This window comes from Scomber scombrus, chromosome 4 (genome assembly GCF_963691925.1).
Source record: "Scomber scombrus chromosome 4, fScoSco1.1, whole genome shotgun sequence".
Classification (NCBI taxonomy): Eukaryota; Metazoa; Chordata; class Actinopteri; order Scombriformes; family Scombridae; genus Scomber; species Scomber scombrus.
The window spans coordinates 5,883,449-5,903,466 of NC_084973.1; the positions used below are offsets into that span (position 1 = coordinate 5,883,449).

At 39.2% G+C, this 20,018-nt stretch overlaps 1 protein-coding gene across 1 annotated transcript; it reads left to right on the plus strand.

Moving 5' to 3' along the window:
* Positions 1 to 1,122: 1,122 nt before the first annotated feature.
* On the plus strand, positions 1,123 to 18,970 carry LOC133978820 (uncharacterized). The gene is made up of 13 exons (XM_062417156.1): positions 1,123 to 2,334; positions 3,844 to 4,022; positions 5,163 to 5,334; positions 5,449 to 5,499; positions 6,295 to 6,438; positions 10,583 to 10,656; positions 12,844 to 13,531; positions 13,959 to 14,123; positions 15,661 to 15,776; positions 18,006 to 18,110; positions 18,191 to 18,362; positions 18,647 to 18,688; positions 18,773 to 18,970. The coding sequence occupies exons 1-13, from the start codon at positions 1,123 to 1,125 to the stop codon at positions 18,869 to 18,871; spliced, it is 3,219 nt and encodes a 1,072-aa protein (XP_062273140.1). The 3' UTR covers positions 18,872 to 18,970.
* Positions 18,971 to 20,018: the final 1,048 nt, after the last annotated feature.

Sequence of the window (20,018 nt, forward strand, 5' to 3'; positions counted from 1 at the left end):
TCCTGTAACAGTACTGCATGTAAAATCCTCCTACAGTAAAAGTACTGCAGTATTATGAGTGATGTAGTATGCGGTATTACAGTAAAAGTACTGCAGTATTATGAGTGATGTAGTATGCAGTATTACAGTAAAAGTACTGCAGTATTATGAGTGATGTAGTATGCAGTATTACAGTAAAAGTACTGCAGTATTATGAGTGATGTAGTATGCAGTATTACAGTAAAAGTACTGCAGTATTATGAGTGATGTAGTATGCAGTATTACAGTAAAAGTACTGCAGTATTATGAGTGATGTAGTATGTAGTATTACAGTAAAAGTAGTGGTTTGGTCCCTCTGACTGATATATTATTAAATATGACATCATTAGATTATTAATAGTGAAGCATCAGTGTTAGAGCAGCATGTTACTGTTGTAGCTGCTGGAGGTGGAGCTAGTTTACACTACTTTATATACAGTTAGCTAGTTTAGTCCAGTGGTTCCCAACCTAGGGGTGGGGCCCCTCCAAACGGTCAGCAGATAAATGTGAGGGGTGGTGAGATGATTAATGGGAGAGGAAAGAAGAAAAACTAAGTTCTGATACACAAATGTGTTTTCAGTTTTTGGACTTTTTCTCTAATTTTGGAATTTTGCTGAAATATTGGATCATTTGAACATTTATTGAAATGAAAATGTGAGAAGTTTAGAGGGAAAAATCACTATTTGGTGGAGCTGTTAACAACTCATAGACGTCTGAAATGTGAGCCGAACACACACTGCTTTTTGTAAGACATCAAAAGACAAAAAGGTTGGAAACCACTGGTTTCATCTTTAACAATGTGTTGTATTTTAAATGATTGGATTGCTGTTGAATATTTAAGGTTTACTCTGCCAAACTGAACAACAATAGGAAGTTTGTGAATGTGTGTCACTGTGGCAGAGAATTTGTCCTTTTTACATTCCATCTGACTCAGGCTAGCCATGCTAACAGGATTTAGGTCCATGTTTTATCAAAGCTACAGAATTAAAACTCAAGTAATAAACCATAATTATCCTTCAAAGCCATTGTAGGATATTCCACTGACAGCAGACTGTGTTTTAATCCTCAGTTTTTCTCTATAGAGAGCACTGACACCAGGTCCCCATGTCTTCAGGAGGAGGTGGTTTTGTCACCAGGTTCGACCGGGTGCGGGAGATCCCACAATATGACCAGGTCCCTGTGGACTCCTTATTCTGGGACCAGAGGCTGCCTCCACCTCCGCCGCCCATGCATGAAATAGTACCAGCCCTCAGCTTAGACCCCCTCCCCCCTCCTCCTCTACCTAACCAATCCGCTGTCGGGCCTGAGTCCTTCTACCCTTCTGATGAAGATGAGCAGATGGAGGGCAACTGTGACGCCATGGACATCAAGCCTGTCCGCCGCTTCATTCCGGACTCTGTCAAGAACTTCTTCCGTGGCAACAGTGGTAACCGTGGCAGCAAGGGTTGGACCATCCCCGCTCCTCCATCTCTACCTGGAACCCATTCCCCTGCACCTTCATCCCTGAAGAGTGCCACCTGCCACACCACAGCAGGGGTTCCTTGTTCACCCCCCCACTCCGCCCCTCCATCCCCTTCCCTCCCTGGCTCCTACCGGGACCCCTACAGTTCTCAGAAGGATGGGCTGTTGCTGGGTGCAGACGCATTCGAGTCTGCATCCGCTGTGCCCACCAACCTCTCAGTCCAAACCTACCAGGAGCGGGTGGAGGAGTACCACCAGCGCTATGCCTACATGAAGTCCTGGGCCGGCCTTCTGAGGATCTTGGGCTGTGTGCAACTGCTGCTGGGAGCCGCCGTGTTTGCCTGCGTCTGTGCCTATGTACACAAGGACAACGAGTGGTTCAATATGTATGGATACTCCCAGCCACAGCTGTATGGTGGGCTTGGTGGGGGCGCTGGTGGATCTGGGAGTTACTACACCGGACCTAAGACACCTTTTGTCCTAGTAGTGGCTGGTCTCGCGTGGATAGTGACTGTAATTCTTGTAGTTCTTGGAATGACCTTATACTACAGAGCCATCCTTCTAGACTCTTCTTGGTGGCCGCTGACAGAGTGTACAATCAACCTGGTCTTGGCAGTGCTCTATTTATCAGCAGGTATAGTGTATGTGAGGGACACCACCCGTGGGGGGCTGTGCAGCATACCGGTCTTCAGTAACGGACTCAACGCAGCCTTCTGTCGCACAGAGGCTGGCCAGACTGCAGCCATCATCTTCCTCTTCATCACCATGGTGCTCTACTTGATAAGCGCGGGAGTGTGTCTGAAGCTGTGGAGGCATGAAGCAGCAAGGATGAGGAAGGAGGAGCTGGAACAGGAGGTTTGAAATACACACACATACTCACACACACACTTTTCTCTATTTACAACTGTTGCAGGATCTGAATGGAATGTAGCTTTCATTGCAAATAGAGTGTGTTTAGAAAGCATCAATAGTGGATCTGACTGATCAATAAATGTGATTAAACCTTGATTCATGTTTCAGAGAGCAGGGAGAGTGTATTTTTTTAGCTTTTACACCAAAAACATCTACTATCACACAATATCATGTCCTATTTTACCTAAGACATTAAAATATAACATAGCAATAATGATGTAAATGTATTTTATGTAAAGTGAAAATGAGCAGAACTTAATGGAACTGTGGGGTTTATTGTATAACCATTAGAGCCATCAGTCTTCACTGCTACATCATAAAAAGAAATCCTCATAACTACTATCTTATTAAAACTATTAACTATTCATTTCACTAAAACACATACAGATACGGGTTCAATTTGACCCAGAACAGCCTCAATGGACACATATTTGTAGCACTTATACAAAAGTATAACATATCAAAATATTGTCATTATTGTGCATTTTGGGCCACTTTAGGAAAAGTCATCAAATTTCAGATTAAAAGACATTTAGGGTGTTTTTACAGCTGTCAAATGTCAAAATGGGTTAAGTTTCACCTGACCAGCATGTAAGGGTTAAAACCAAACCGTAATAAGTCATAATCAGTTCTTCTATAGTGGAAGCTAATGAGGCGGGTCTGGCACAGAGTGATGTAGTCTTTCATTTTAGTGCTAAGGAGAAGTTGAGCAGTTAGGACAGTGAAGACCAATTTGTTACTTCAAAGATATCAAAGAAGAAGCCACTACAGGTCACCATATTAAACATACTATAATGTGTTTGGAAGTTCAAAATAAAGCCATTGCGATCTCTTGTCAGACATTTGTCACCCATACATCTATTGTTGGTTTACTTGTCTTTCACTCATATGGACTTGAACACTGAAGGCATGACAGGCTGCCGTTCATTGTGAATGGGACCTTGACACTAGACAAACAATCCTTTTCCAACCTGTGTGTGAACAGTCATTTGTCACATTCTGAACACTCTATTTTTCACTCTCAGCCTAGCAGGTCAAACTTGACTCTAGAGAAGTTAAATTAATGGATCATAATGATCATTTTGCATGTTGTCTCCCATTTTTTGAATGCATATTTTACACCATGTTCGAAAACATAACCTACCATCCATTCAGCTACTGATTTCAGTTAACTTTAATATAAAAATCAAACTGCAGAGAGGTGAAAAGTGGTCTATGGCATTCAAAAGTACTGGAATGGTTCATTGAATACATTGAGTAAATAGTTTTTGATCACACTGTGAATAAAAATGAATTCCTCTCTATCTTCTCTTCCCATCACAATATTTCTAGATGAAAACTATTGGATCATCAGTGCCTCTGTCTGTAGTAAGTATAATGGATTGCATGTCAGACTTTGCATTAAATTCAGTGTACTTGAACTGAACACACAACTCTGTACATTTACTGCAGCTGGGTTCAGGCTCCAGGGCTTCAGAGCAGACACCTCTCCCCACCATCCAGCCAGACATCATGGACACTACGAACAGCACTGCAGGATATCCTCCGATATCGCTGGAGCCAGAGATCCTCCGAGGTCACATCCCAGCTGGACACATCCCCAAACCTGTCATCATAGCGGACTATGTGGCGTGAGTACTTGTCTTTAAAGTATGTTGATTATCAGGTGAGTACATGTCCGAGACAGCAGTAAAATGGGCTTCAGCAATTTGTTTGGATTAATCCACCACTGAAAATAGTCCTGTTTGAATAACTTTTGCTTAAAACTGCCAGTGTCCAGCTGTTAAATTACGGAGACTTTCTAAAAATAAAAATAAAAATACACATTGAGTGCTATTTTTTAAAGATTTTTTGAAAAGATCTGCAAATTGACTCAGTCCGAGGTGAGTTGAGTTTAATCTGGTTCAATTTTGATTTAGTAAGTGTAATGACAGTGAGAGAGGTTAATGACGGTAAAATGTTTGATAAAACACACCAATGGTTTCACACTATTCCACAGATCCACAGGTGGTTATGTGCCAAGAAATGCACCAATGCACCAGACCCACCCTGTAAACTAGGGAACACGGTCTTCAACAATAAATCAAATACTTTAAAAATCCACTTCTCCACTGTCACATTAGTAAGGAATGCAACATGTTTGTAAGAGTATACTCACAGTGTGTTTTGGCGAGTAAATATTAAATTAAAGAGTACGGTCTGCCTTGAAATGACTTTTGTTGTGATTTAGCGCTATATAAATAAAGATTGATTGACTGATTAATATTTAATGTGAACATAACTTTTATTTGTTTATAAGAAAACACCACAATATACCTTTTTAATCAGGTTTTAAAGGCAGTTTACAACTACTCTTGGTCCTTATTTGCGAAACCCCAACAAACACAAATATCTGAAGCAAATGTAACTGTAATTATGCCGGCAGATGTTACTCTGGACTGAAGTGTGGGTTAGCTATTCCATAAAGGACCATGTGGCTGCAGGTTTTCATTCCAACCAAGCAGGAGCACACCAAGCTTGACTCATTTCATCAACTGATCTCAGTCTTCAGACAGCTGATTGGTCAAATTGTGTGCTCTTGTTGGGTTGGTACAAAAACCTGCAGGCACACAGCCCTTTATGGATTAGGTTGGACATACCTGTCTTAGATGAACTGACTCATGTTGTCACCCTTTGGACTGACTGCAAAGAGATAGAGGCACATTCAGCTGCATTGTGAACATAGGCAGCAGCACAATAAACTGTTGTGTGTTTCGGCCCTGTTTCCACAGGAAGTACCACACCATCCGCTCAGACGAGGAGAGGGACCAGTACAAGGCTGTGTTCAACGATCAGTATGCTGAGTACAAAGAGCTGCATGCTGAGGTTCTCGCCATGGCCAAGAAGTTTGAAGAGATGGATGAGATGATGCAGAACCTGCCCCCTCGACCTTCCAGCCAAATGGTACAACCTTGACTCCATTCCAGTCCAGTCCAGTCCACACACACACACACACACACACACACACACACTGGACATTGTATAAGTACGTCCCATAACGTGCTGATTTTCTTTCAGGAAAAGGAGCGGATCAATAGCATTTTTCAGGAATATCAGAGAAAGAAAGCTGTAAGTATCCATGATACAATATGTTTATGATCCATCAACTGTCACTCACTAAATGGCTGTTTCTGTAGTATAGTTAATTAATGTTCATTAAATTCCTTTATGTCTTGCTGAGATAATTCTTTTTTTATAAACCCTACAATTCTGACATATATTCTATATGTCCCTTTTTTTTTAAAGAAGTCATTTCAAAAAAGAAAATAAATATAAAAATCACATTAAGTTTTAATACAGAATATTAAACAAACTTTTTCAGCAAGTTATGATTTTATGTAAGATGTTTTGTTGATCCAGTATTCACCTAATCATTCCAAACACGTATTTAAAGTGAAACTAGACTGTCCCAGCTGCATCAACCAAAACCAGGTAACAATACCTGAGTGTCAGAGTTAAGGAAGGAATTCTCCATGTTGTTATCATAACCAATGAGTCACACTGGAGAAACATAACTGTATTGTCATCAACCGAGTGATGTCATCAGAGTTATCTTGTTTTAGATTTGGACAAAGCACAAATGACAAACTGGCCATGCACAGTTTTAAACATATGAGGCATGGTGGGGTCATGGAGCTGTATAGTCTAGCGTTTCGGAGTTTGACCTGTACTCTGGACTAAAAGTTGGGATCATTTTACCCCAGCTGCTTCAATTTAGATTTTTTTTAAATCCCTCAGTCCCCCACAAGTTGTAAATCACTGGACTGCACCTTTAATTACTACATACTGTACAGTAAATCTGATGTTTTGACATGGCACTTAGACATGACTTCTGTAACAAGTAGAAAGAAAACTCAAACAAAGGAAAAAGATGGTCAGCAGCTAATTTATTGCCTCTATTTTTGTTTTTCTTGTCAGGACCCAGCGTTTTTGGAGAAAAGGGAGAGATGTGAGTACCTGAAAAACAAGCTCTCTCACATCAAACAGAAGATTCAGGAGTACAACAAGGTCATGGACTGGAATGATGGCGACTAAACTGCCATGAACACACTAAATGTGTCTAGAGTACATAAGGAAACACACACATCTGCTACACAGAGCACAGATTATGTATTGTGATGGGACTGAGGTGGGATCTTCCAGGGTCAGCAAGTTACAAATGCAAACTGTTAACATTGTTGTTTGTTGTACATACATCATTGTCATATTGAAGCAGGTGGAAATGCATCACTGTTGTTAGAAATGTCATCGTGTCAGATAGAAACATCATTAGAAATGTCCATGTAGAAAGTTTTGAAAGTAAGCTTCTCCAAAACCTAACCTAACTAAAGGGCATAATGGGATTATTCATTATACTGTACATTATAGCATTTTGTGATATAGATCTATGAGGTATACAGTTACACATAGATGAGATGACAACTGTGTGTCCAATGTAGTATGTGTTTAGCCTAGCTTAGCACAAACACTCCTAGCATAACTAGCCAGCTAGCTTCCAAGATGGTGCTCCATTCAACCCAATGAAAGTTGCCATGAGGGTGCACACATAGAACAAAAGGTTTTGGGGTTTAATCAGGCTTCTGTGTTTTGCATTAGAGTCACTCTCAGTTAGAGCTAACTGACTTGCACTGCTGCTGACCTCCCACACATATGAATAGGATTCAAATAATTGACTGATACAGCTTTCTGAGACCTTTTGACTTTGAATGGAACTCATCCTCATGAATCAACTTCTAGAAATAAAAAGACAAATGTATTGATCACTTTTAGCCATTTGTTTTGGAATGATCATGTGTGCAGCTTACAAACCCTCTTTTATTTATATGTAACCACGTTCCCTAAAATATCAGACTGTTCCTTTAACACCAGGTAGAAATGCAGACACACTGGCTGCACAGATGAATCCACAGAGAATATAAATGATGTAAATATTAATGCAGATTTAAACTTGAGTTTGTTCAGATGGGATGTATTTTTACATAGGCTACTGTACTGCTGCTGTAGATGGAGGTTTAGCTGTTTGTCATAATCCTTATTGCTTGATACATTCATTTTCTTCTGTCCAATAGTCTTCTGACTAACTGAGAATATTTACTTGCAGCTCTCAACAGTTGTCGCTTAGTCTTATTACTGAAATCTGTTGAATGTGTTTTTATTATTAGTTTTAATCAGTCCTTTTGTAAACTCTTCTTTGTAAATGATCATGTTTTATATTCTTATACTGTATCATATTTGATATGTCTTGTTGCTGCATGACAATGAATCACTTTTTTATATGCTTGGATTTTGACTTCTTTGACTTTAATTATTAAGATCTTCCTTCTTTAGTTCTTATGTGTAGTTTAAGTGACTTCTGTTACATCAACCTGTCACTGTTTCTGTCCAACAGCACGGCTAATAAATGACAGTAACTAATTACCCAAGAAAAAAACCCCAAAACAGTTCAATCAGAACAAAGTCATGTTATACTTAATTGTATATTATCCTGTTTGGTTTTTTAGATTTTTATTAGTACACATATACAAATAATATATTTTACCTTCAGGCGGGCTTAATCTATGCACCCTCCAGTGAAAGGGTTACATTAATCAAAGAACAAAGAGAAAACTAACTAACATTGCAGCGATAGAAACAAACCTTTTACAGCTTTCTTAAATTTGCAGTTGCTAAATAAAATTTAAAAAAAACGGATGGTCACACATTCCATATCACTGAACCTCTGTAGATTAGACCAATGTAACTGAGATGTGCAACAGATAGGCAAACACACACCTGTAATTTAATTCATTATGTTACCCAGTGCTTTTATTATTATACTTTCCCCCCTTGAGTATAAAATATAAGTACATAGTCAAATTTATAGTTCACATGTCTGGTGTTCCATTGCTGTACCATTATTTTGTTCTATTTTTAAGGAAATAATTACAGCAAAAATATTTTTCTGGAACATCAGTGTTTACAATAGCTGCATGGAATTAGTATTTATATCAAAATAACTAATCAAAAATAATAAGCACCATACAAGAAAAATGCACAGGATGTCTATGTGAGTTTGATACTTCATTATTGCTCATATTATTAGATTTCCTGTGATGCATCAAAGAAGCTTCTTTACTGAATAGTTGTGGCTTCTCTCTGGGATCAATGATCAATCCTGTGAAACTGAATATTCTTTCAATCTAGAATGTCCTGGTTGGACTGGACTTCATGCAGAGTTACAATTCTATCTCTGTCATGCTCATAAAATGGCTGTTGTTGTGTCCTCTCAGGTATACAGCCTGGAGGACTGGTTTTGTATTTTTTCAAAACTCTTCCCGGTGTCAGGTTTTGCAACCCTGGAGGCGTTTTCCTGTTTCTTTACTGAGCAGTGAAACTGGATCAGCATGACACAGCCTTTAAGCCTCAGGTTACATTTCATCAGTGGCCACAAAATAATTTAAGTTTAACTTAAACTATTGCATCGCCAACATTTTACAAATAAAAAATCAAATACAGACTTCAATAGGATTTTTATACTCATAAAACTAAAAACAGATTAGTTGAATATGGAAGATACTGAAATGATTTAGGACGATGCAACACTGCAAATTAACAATTTTGCCTATTCAAATGTAGTGAAACACAAACATGGACTGAGGCTGTACAATCTTCAGCTTTTCCTGCGGGGAGGGGACAGGTTAGTCCTGTAATACCTGGGGGAGGAAACCACGTGACGAGCACACACACCTGTGGGCGTCTCTTTGTACTCACACGAGCACGCGCATCACTTGCAAGGTGCAATCGCGAGCCTTTTGGTGTGTGTTGTTGGCGTCCATCACCTGAGCGTCAGTACAGTCTTCTCCGTGTGGATCAGACGGTGCAGCAATCTAGGTTGGTCAATTTAAACTATTCTAAGCAGATGTTTCATGTAATAAGAAAAAAAGAATTCGTTATTTTCTGCTGAGCTTTAACACGTTTATGTTTTTCATTGTATTATTGTAAAAAAAAAATCGTGGGTTAAAAATAGTATGCATTTAATTAACACTACGTCATTAAAAAAAAACAACAACAGTTTTGTCTGTACTGTATTTGAGAATGTGAGAATGTTGTCCCAGTAAATACTTCACTTCTTATTTAGTCAAAATATGGCAGTCAGCATGCAGTATACAGTCAGTTTCACCCAGTTGTTTGTCTCAGCCTATCAGCTGCTTTTGAAAACAGTGTGTATCAGTGTATGTGCCAGCAGATCTCCACCCACTTACTGTCTTCTTTGTTTCACCACAAACAAACCTGAGACCAAGCAGTAAGCCTGTTTGACTAGCCTCTCAACAAAGTGTTCAAAAATTTGTTTTGACTGACGAGATATCAATCATGTTCTGCGATGCTTGACTACTAGACTTCTCACAAACAAATATAACAGTAACATTTACATTAACACAAGGGCTTTTACATTTTCAATGTTTTCCATAGCCTTGAGGCAGCCACTGGTTACCATTAATATCTGTAGGAACACGTCAAACCTTGATATTTTGTTGGTACTGACAGAAATGCTTTTATTGGTATGAAAGCTGGTATCAAATAGTTTATTTAATTATTCTTTAATAAGCAATTTACTGATTTCATTTACATTTATGATTGCGATGAATGACAATTTCATGTAGGTTTGGCTGCTTGTTTTTTTTACATTTTAACATTTTAGAAGTTTTTTTGTCAAATGGAAACAAATGTTTCATCAAAAAACATGTTTCGCTAAAAAAGATTTTGCTCCCTAATATTGGTATTGGCATCAGCCCCTAAAATCCAGTATTGGCCGAGTATTGAATATTTTCACCCAGTCCATCTCAGTATTCTATAGTGATATGAAGGAGCAGATTTATTGGCAAATTCTGCAGAACTTTGCTTCCAATAATGACAGACATGATGATCATTGTGGTGAATTAACTAATTCAAGCAATTTTCAAACTGTATGGAAATGAATGTAAGGTTTTGGCTGCCTGGCTCAAATATAATCCCTGGGCTTGTTCTAAAAGTCTGACAATGAATTTAATATATTGTGAAAGTTGGCAAAAATCTGATGCCACTGAATGACGTTTGGTTGATAGATGACAAAGGATGACAGACTTCAATGTATAATTTTTTTTGTAAAATCATTGCTTGTGTGTTTTTGTGGCAGGTGGACTTCCAGTTGGATTTCAGCATGCCTAGCAATAAACAAAGATCCCATCACCATTCCAATGGCAGCAAACCGTAAGTGAAACTATATTGACTGTGTCCCTCAGTACTGCACCTGCATTCCTAATGTAGTTGTCAGCTTGATTATAAATGTGTCCTTCACATCACATTTTTTTATGTTGAGGCCTACACTAATATGAATTTACATTCAAAAACTGAATTGTAGGACTTTTTGCTCATTTATTAAAAAGGAGAAACTGAAACATCACATAAATATTCAGACTCTTTGCTTTGACACTTGACATTTAGTTCAGGTGTCTTCTATTTTCTCTTAAGCATCTTTAAGGTGTTTCTACACCTTGCTTCTACACCTTATATTCAATTGATCGGACAATATGTGGAAAGGAACACACCTGTCTATATAAGGTCTCACAGCTGTCAGAGCATATCAGAGCAAAAACCAAGTCATGAGGTCAAAGGAACTACCTGCAGAGTTCAGACACAGGATTGTGTTGAGGCTACAACAAAATTCTCCTGCATTGAAGGTTCCCGAGAGCACAGTGGCCTCCATGTATCTTAAATGGAAGAAGTTTGAAACAACCAGGAATTCTCCTTAGAGCTGGCTGCCCAGACAGAATGAGCAGTCTTGGGGAAAAGGGCCTTGGTAAGAGAAGTGGCCATGAACCTTGTGGCCATGAACCTTATCTTACACATGTGAACCATGTGTAAGATAATACGCGCTGTCCATTTAGTACGTTTGCCATAATGAATATGTAATATGAGGCGTTTTAACTCCAGTGTGCAAAATACAGGGAGGAGAAAATGCAAATATGTTATTTAGCACGCGCATTGTGATTTACCAAACCTGAAGGTAATTTTGCTGACTGTAACTGTGTCTATAAATAATACATTTGAAGGACAGGTATTAACCTGCTGTTACTGTGGAGATGAGAAGAATGACAGAATACGCACAGGACAGATTTTTTATATTTTTTTGGAGTGTAATATTTTTGGTTTTACTAACAGCATTGACTTCGTCACAAATACTCTCCCATATGTCGGTTTTTCTGGTAATATTTGTTTTTGTTATAACTCAATATATTTGTTAACCACTTCCACTAGAATTTCTAATTCCATTGCACTTGCAGCTTTCTGCTCGTCCAAACTCTCCTTAAAGACACAAAACCCTCATTTAAATATTGCTGTCTACACCTGATTTCATTTAAGCAGTTATTCTCACTAGATCACCCGCAAAACGCACGCTAACTAAACACGCAATCTATAGCACAGCACAGGCTATTTAGTACCCTTTATTTGGGATCTCATGTCTGGAGGAAAACAGGCACCACTTATCACCTGCCCAATACCATCCCAATAGTGAAGCATTATGATGGTAGCAGTCCCTTAGTCCCTGCTGCTGAAAAACATCTACATATTTCACTTTTTTTATATGTAATAAGTTAGCAAAAATGTCCAAAATCCTGATTTTTACTGTCATGAAGGGGTGTTGAGTATATTTTGCATAAGGATATTTTAGCATAAGGCCGTAACATAAAAAAATGTGAAGAAAGTGAAAGGGTTTGAATACTTTCTGAATGCACTGTATGCTTTTCCACTTGTTTATTGACTGAGCTGATTGTTTGTTTAACTTTTTCACTTTTTACTCCAACATTCACATTCTGACATTTTGGAAAACATGGTTTAGCCAAGCACGATCAATCATTAAATCTTTATGGGTCTACATAGAAATATGGTAAATAATATGCTTAAACATTTTCTGACACATTTATTGTTTCTATTAGGTTTCTTGCCAACCTAATATTTCCATTTGGGAACCTACACAATGAAGGAAATTTAAAAAAAAACCAAAAAAAAAAAACCATTATGAGACCAGGCTCATCATACGACAGCTACATTTTATATTCTGCTATATTTAAAACCCTTATGTTGCAGACACACAGTAGATTTTGATAGGGTCATTGATGACAGGTCATATGATCTTCTTGTGGATATTTTAGCTTGTGACTGACGTGATTGAGCATTACTCCTGGGACTGAAAAGATAAATCAATAAATAAATAAAGTTTGGGGGTAATATGTAAGAAGTTGGCTCAGCTTCATGTCAGTTTTGTCTAGAATCACGAGCGTAGTTGTGTTCCAGTTCTTTGTAATATGTACAACATGTGAAATGCAGCGTGGAACAGCAGGTTGTAGATCCCCTGTTACACCAAACATTGACCTCAGCTTTCCTTTTCTGTTGCAGCCACAGTAGCAGACACAGGCACAGTGAGCCCATGTCCAACCCAGGCTTTTCTTACTACCCTGACGATAGGATGATTCACTTCTATCGCTGGACATCCCCACCGGGTGTGATGAAGATAATGTGTATCATCATCATCGTCATGTGCGTCGCTGTGTTTGCCTGCGTGGCCTCCACACTGGCCTGGGACTACGACATGAGCCTCATGGGTCTGGGCGGTAGTAGCATGTTGCCAGGTTATGGTGGCGGCTCCTATGGCGGCGGCTCCTATGGTGGCGGCTCCTATGGCGGCTCATATGGAGGTGGTGGTGCCGGCGGTTCCTACGGTGGTTCCTACGGTGGAAACAACAGAATGGATCCCAAAGCTGGCAAAGGCTTCATCATCGCCATAGCTGCCATTACCTTCATAGCTGTGCTCGTCATTTTTGTGTTGGTTATATCGAGGCAAAAAACTGCCCGCTCACCAAAGTTCTACCTAGCAGCCATCATCATCTGTGCCATCTTAGCATTCCTTATGATCATCGCCACCATTGTGTACCTAGTGGCGGTGAACCCAACAGCCCAGTCCACAGGGTCTGTCTACTACAGCCAGGTGGTCCAGCTTTGTGCACAGTACCAGAACCAGAACCAGGCCCAGGGCATTTTCCTCAACCAGTACCTCTACCATTACTGTGTGGTGGAGCCCCAAGAGGTAAAATAAGTTTATTTTTCATGGTGGTGTGTAGTGGTGTCTGGGTCATAGTGGGGCAGAGTGTACTGTATGTCATATTTTCTTACAGGAAGTCACTCATGTGTGTATACAGATATCAAAGATAGATCATATATATTAACAGTAATTTTCCAGTGATTACTAAAAACATCTGTCCAAAAAAAAAAACAGTTAAAGGGAATTGAGTGGTGCAAAGAATATCAAATAATACAACATTTTGTTCATTTTCTATGTTTATGAATTTTAAAGTCATATTTTATGTTACATGTGTGTATGTTACCAAAATTGACTCTGAGTCAGTATTGAGTTTGAGTCTTGTGTTAGCTGCACTTTCAGACTTACCTGTCATGTACTATCCATGTTAGTGGATGTTACTTCAAGCAACTTATGTTGAGTCTTCTGACTGCAGGCCATAGCTATTGTCCTGGGCTTCCTGGTGTTTGTAGCCCTCATCATCCTGCTGGTGTTTGCAGTCAAGACTCGCTCCACTATCAGGCGCTGGGGCCGAGACCGCGTTCTGTGGGAAGAAGTGAAGACCCTCAATGATGTTACAAACAACAGTGTCGGAGAATGGGTGAGTGTGTGTGTGTGTGTGTGTGTGTGTGTGTGTGTGTGTGTGTGTGTGTGTGTTCGTGTTTGTATTTGTATGACAGCACATGATGTGTTTAACTAAATATAGAGCACCTGTATTCATATATCATCATATCATCATATGAAAAAAAATACCAAATACAGTATGTAGGGCTGAATTTTTGGGAAATGTGTCCAAATCAATGCAAAAGACATCCAGAAAATTCACCAATCATGGGTTTGAATATTTCACTCAGTGATAAAACTTTAATGAAGACATCAAACAATGATGCACATTATATGTGATACTGTCCAATAAAGTGGGATAAAGAGATGATTTTAAAACCATTATAGCTACTTATGAGGACAGAAAGGGGAAACATGGATGTTTAGAGGTTAATCTTAATTTCTTTTCAATCCGTTACTGTTGTCATTTTACAGTGTGGACATGAAAAATATAGTAAAACAACAGTTTTTTGTTCAGACAAACATTTTGTGAAGTAATATGTTACTTTAAAAAAAAAAAAGTTTGTGTAATTAATAAAAAGATTTTCATACAACTTTTCAAGAAGCTTTCATACAAGCTTGAAATACACGTATGAATTCCCAAGGCCATATGTAAGCTACATAGGAAAATATTCTACTTCAAGGAAGTGAGCACAGTGAGAGCAGATACTCAGTGGCACATTCCTTAAGAAAATTAAGAATGACACAGTGTTTTTGAGGACAGATGAGAAGGTGTGTGTGTGTGCGTGTGCACGTGTGTGTGTGTCAGGTGAGATGTAGAGCAGGAAAGGACAGTTTCATTTGTAGTTTCTGGGTGTGGCCTGTTAGCCATTCTAAGTTCCAGCATGTTGTCCTGTGATGTCAGGATGATGTTTTCTACAAATAAAATTGTATCCAACAACTGTTAGAATGAACAACATATAGATCAATCTTTGAAATCATCTTGAGTGAATGTACCCAACAATCCTAATATGAATCCAAATGGAAAAAATGACACAGTGCCCTTATATTTCCACTAATGACATTTCCATAGTTTATGTTCTGAGGACAGTGTTAATTTGAAACTAAAGTGTTAACCTTAAAACTATTTCCATACCAGCATAGTTCTCATTCTAAGTGTGTGAACCTTCCTGTTGATGTTCGTGATGGTATCAGTAGTATTATGGCATGCAGGGAGAAGCTGTGGAACCGGTTGATCCTGGTGAACGGTGCACAAAACCAGAGTGTTTACCATATGGAGAGAACAGGTTGCTGTAGCATAAACTAGGAAGAGTATGAGAGGAGCCTCAGGAAAAATGTAGTGAAACCTCAGGCATTCTGTAGGACAAAACATGGTGGAAAATATTGTTATAGTTAATGGGCGAAATCCAGAAGAACAAATAAAAAAATCCTAGGAAAACAATTAGTAAAATTGGTTTAGTGTCCCTTTAAGAAATAATATTTGCCTTTTAATTCAGAGCCTCAGATTTCTTTCTACAGTATTTTGTCAAAACTGAAAACTTGTGTAAACTGTTTGACTTTGTGTCTTGCCCCAGGTGAAAAATGTGTCAGGTGACCCAGAAGTGCCTCTCAATGACTATAATGATAAAGTTGGAGGCTCCAGGGACTACCTGGACCGGATGGACTACAACAGGCCTCTTTACCTACCAGGGTAAGCCATGTATTTTATACAATGCAGCCTCACAAGGGTCTGTCATTGTGTTTTGAAGACTTTTTTTTTGTTTAAAATGAGCCCAATCTTGTGTTTTAGGTAGGCTAATCTGAACTGAATTAAACCAGAGTGAACTAAGAAGAATATTTTTATGAGAATATTAACAGTCTCAGATTAAAAAGTCAGCATTTAAACCACATAGTCATTCTTAAATCAAACATTTAAGAATCACTGCACTGGTGAGCTATTGCAACAAAGACGTATTTCTGATATGAAGTTTAGAAAATAGCCAGTTTACCTGCATTACATCCATATAAATATTGACAGCAACTAGGTGACAATGGTAGCTCAAAGTGTGAAGAGGATATGAGTTGACATTTGCTGTATTACCTGACAACTTAAATCCACATGTAAGAGGAAACAAGGCTGCTATGACCCCATGTGGCTGTAACAAGTCATTACATGTCAGAAAACACAACTACTGGAAAGAATGAACAAAGGTTTTGTCTCACTTAGAGTTTTTTAGTTAATTCAGTAGCTTCAGTTTGCCTTCGGCCCTCACACACAGTACCAATCGAAAGTTTCTTGCTTTATTCAGTGCGGCTTGCGCCCCACACAGTGATACAGCTGGTCAGGATGCTTTCAATGGTGCCCCGGTAGAATGTGCACATGATGGGTGGGGGAGCTTTTGCTCGCTTCAGTTTGCGGAGGAAGTAGAGGCGCCGCTGGGCTTTCTTCGCCAGTGATGCAGTGTTGGTGGTCCAGGAGAGGTCCTCATTGATGTGCACCCCCAGGTGTTCTGTGCGGTCTCTCCGGAAGTCAACAACAATTTCCTTGGTTTCGCTGACATTCAGCAGGAGGTTGTTGTCTTTGCACCACGTGGTCAGAAGGTTGACCTCCTTCCTGTAGTGGGTCTCGTCGTTCTTGGTGATGAGACCCACCAGAGTTGTATCATCCGCAAACTTCACCATGTGATTGGTGCTGTAGGTTGGTGTGCAGTCATGAGTCAGCAGGGTGAAGAGCAGGGGACTGAGCACACAGCCTTGTGGGGCCCCTGTGCTGAGTGTGATGCTGCTCGAGGTGTTGTTGCCGACTCGTATTGCTTGTTGCCTCTCACTGAGGAAGTCCAGCAGCCAGTTGCAAAGGGAGGTGTTGAGCCCCAGCTGGTCCAGTTTACAGATGAGTTGTTGTGGGATTGTGGTGTTGAATGCTGAACTGAAGTCTATGAACAGCATTCTCACATATGAGTCTGTTGTGTCCAGGTAGGTGAGGGCTGGGTGGAGAGCAGAGCAGATTGCATCCCCTGTGGAACGTTTGGCTCGGTATGCAAACTGAAAGGGGTCCAGGGTGGGGGGGACACACACATCATGTCACACTTGATGTGTGACATGATGAGCCGTTCAAAGCACTTCATGATGATGGGGGTCAGTGCCACAGGGCGATAGTCATTGAAGCAGGATGGAGCAGGTTTCTTTTGCACAGGTATGATGATGTTATGATGATGGGGGGGGGGAGGTGGAATTATACTCTATAGAAATACTCTAATTAACCATATAAGTACTAATATATATATACACAATAAATACACATATGTACACACCCATACCTACACTTACATACACACATTTATACATACATATACATACATTCAAATATATATGAATTCAGCATTTAAAAAAACAAATAGAATAAACTTTAAAAAATAAATAATAAGAGGAAAAATAAACTAACTATTATTATTATACTAACAAAATAATAATGATCAATTTAAAAGAAAGTGGGCCATCCTGTTCTCTTATCTCAATTAAAGAAATTTGCTCTAGTTTTAATAACTGAATAAGGAAGAATACATAATCTAGAAGAGGAGGTATTAGTGGTAGGACTCGTCTTGCTAACTCATGAATTTACAGTCAGGATCCCATAGAACTCTTCAGCATTGCCTTTTATTATGTATGTTAGTTATTCTAATGCCAGAGTGCAGGATGTTTATATATGTAGTTAATACTTTTAAATGTATGAATTTGCAAGTTATACCTGTTTTATAATGAATATTAACAATGAAATGATTAAGCTCAGTGGCTGACAGATCAGACTGGTTGCACTGGGCTTCCAGCTGTGAATGTGTGTAACTGTGTGAGCATGAACAGAGTATTCCTGGAAAGAAAGCATCCTCCTCAGCAAAAAGAATACTGGACAAGCTGTTACAAAAATGTGTAAATTTATTTGCAGAGACTCAGAAATCAGCAGCTCTGTGAGTGTCCTGAAGCCCAGACTGAGGGATTATGACACTGGTGCAGAGTCTGGTGATGACCTGGAGGAGGAGGACTTCAGCACGTGAGTAGATGTGTCAGTGATGGTAATAATTCTAAGAATGATAATGAGTGATGTTAATTTCATTCTGTTCTCCTCTGCAGTTTGTTTCCTTCGGTTGTGGATGAGCAGGAGCGTCTGAATTACAAACGGGAGTTTGACCGTGACCACCAGGAGTACAAGGGACTGCAGGCTGAGCTGGACAGCATAAACCAGGACCTGGCTGACCTGGACAAAGAGCTGGATCGACTCACCGAGGGCAGTCCACAGTTCCTGGTGAGTATGGGACTTTGAAGTGAGTAGAATGAGACAAATAGAGGAGAGTTACAGTCAGGATTTTCTGTGAGCCATGAGAACATTGGCCCAAATTCAAACATCAAACACCTTTTTTATTGCAGACATTGAATGTTTTCTTTCGTTCTTTTTTGTGTGTGGAACATGTAATGGGGTTAGAGGCTGAACAGGTTGAGAAATCTTTACTTAGGACAGGACATGTTACCACTGATGCTTCTCTCTGAATGGTCACTTTACATCACTGACCTCTGTCTCTCTGACCTCAGGATGCCATAGATGAATACAACAGACTAAAGAATCTCAAGAAGGTAAGGCATAGACAGAGCCATAGTTGTGTTGGTGTTTACAAAGTTATATGACTATAATCTAATGGTTTGAACTTTCTTGTTTAGTCCCCAGACTACCAGATTAAGAAGAGGCGATGTAAATATCTGAGGTCCAAACTGTCGCACATCAAGAGGAAGATCAGCGAATACGACCGCCGGCCTTGAACCGACACCTCTTATCCCTCTAATGAAGGGCAAGAGATAAATCAGCACCACTGTGTTTTAACTGATCACAAGCCACTTGTGTCACTTTTATCAATCCAATCAACTGAGAGGTTTTCTAGAGGAGAAGTGCTGAAGAATATTTTGTTTGTTTTTTTACTATAATCTGATAAATTCTTCAACCTCTATGAGTTTAATGAAGAACAATGAAGGTGTATAAAATGTATATTATATCCATTCTCTCCTGAAGTAAGAGATAACATTTTTAATTTTTTTAAGTTTTTTTCCCTTGTGATAGTAAATTCTTATTGTACACCTTTCCTATGGTGGATATTAGTGTAAGGTTCTGTTCCTTGTATGTGCGCCATAACATTGGTCTTCTATTGTAGTGGTTTCAGTTCCCACTTCCACATTATTCAACAGCAAATGAACAATTCCTTCATACTTGTCTTTTTGTTCCACACATTGATGTATTTGTTATTTTTTTCTGAAATTATTTACACAAAGTGTATATTTTTTGTGCAATATACTCACATGGTCATATCCGTTTGTATATGAAGGCAGGGATATAAGCTTCCAATAAAAAAAGCTATTTTTCAGAGCTTGTTGTGTTTCTGTGTTAGAAAATAATAAAAGTTATGATAATGACGCAGTGGTTATTGTAGTGCGTGTGATAATAGTAAGGGTTAGAAAAATTCTGTAATTTAATTTCCTCCTTGTTCCTTCTCACATACTTCAACATTTCTTCAAGCTGCTGCTTCTCGCGCTTAGGACAAAATAAGAATGAACAGGAACATGTCAGAATAGATCACATCAGTTAGATAAAGTCTGATTCAAAACACCTAGATCAAAAAAATTGGAGGAAACAGATTTTTTTTTTTTTTTAAATGTTTCCCAACCTCCAGCTGCTTTGCCCTTTGCTCCAGCTGTCTCTCTGTGGATCTGCACTCCTGGATAGCCTGGTTCAGCTGATCCACCTTGTTGTTCAGCTCCTGCACCTCTCCTCTCAGCTGATCTTTCTCCTGACTCAGCTCCTTCAGGTGCACTTTAGCTGCACCTCTCTCCTTTTCTGCCTCAACCTTCCTCTGGCCCAGCACAATATTGCTCTAAGAGAGAACATTTGAGGCAAAATAAATTATATTTTAGCTTT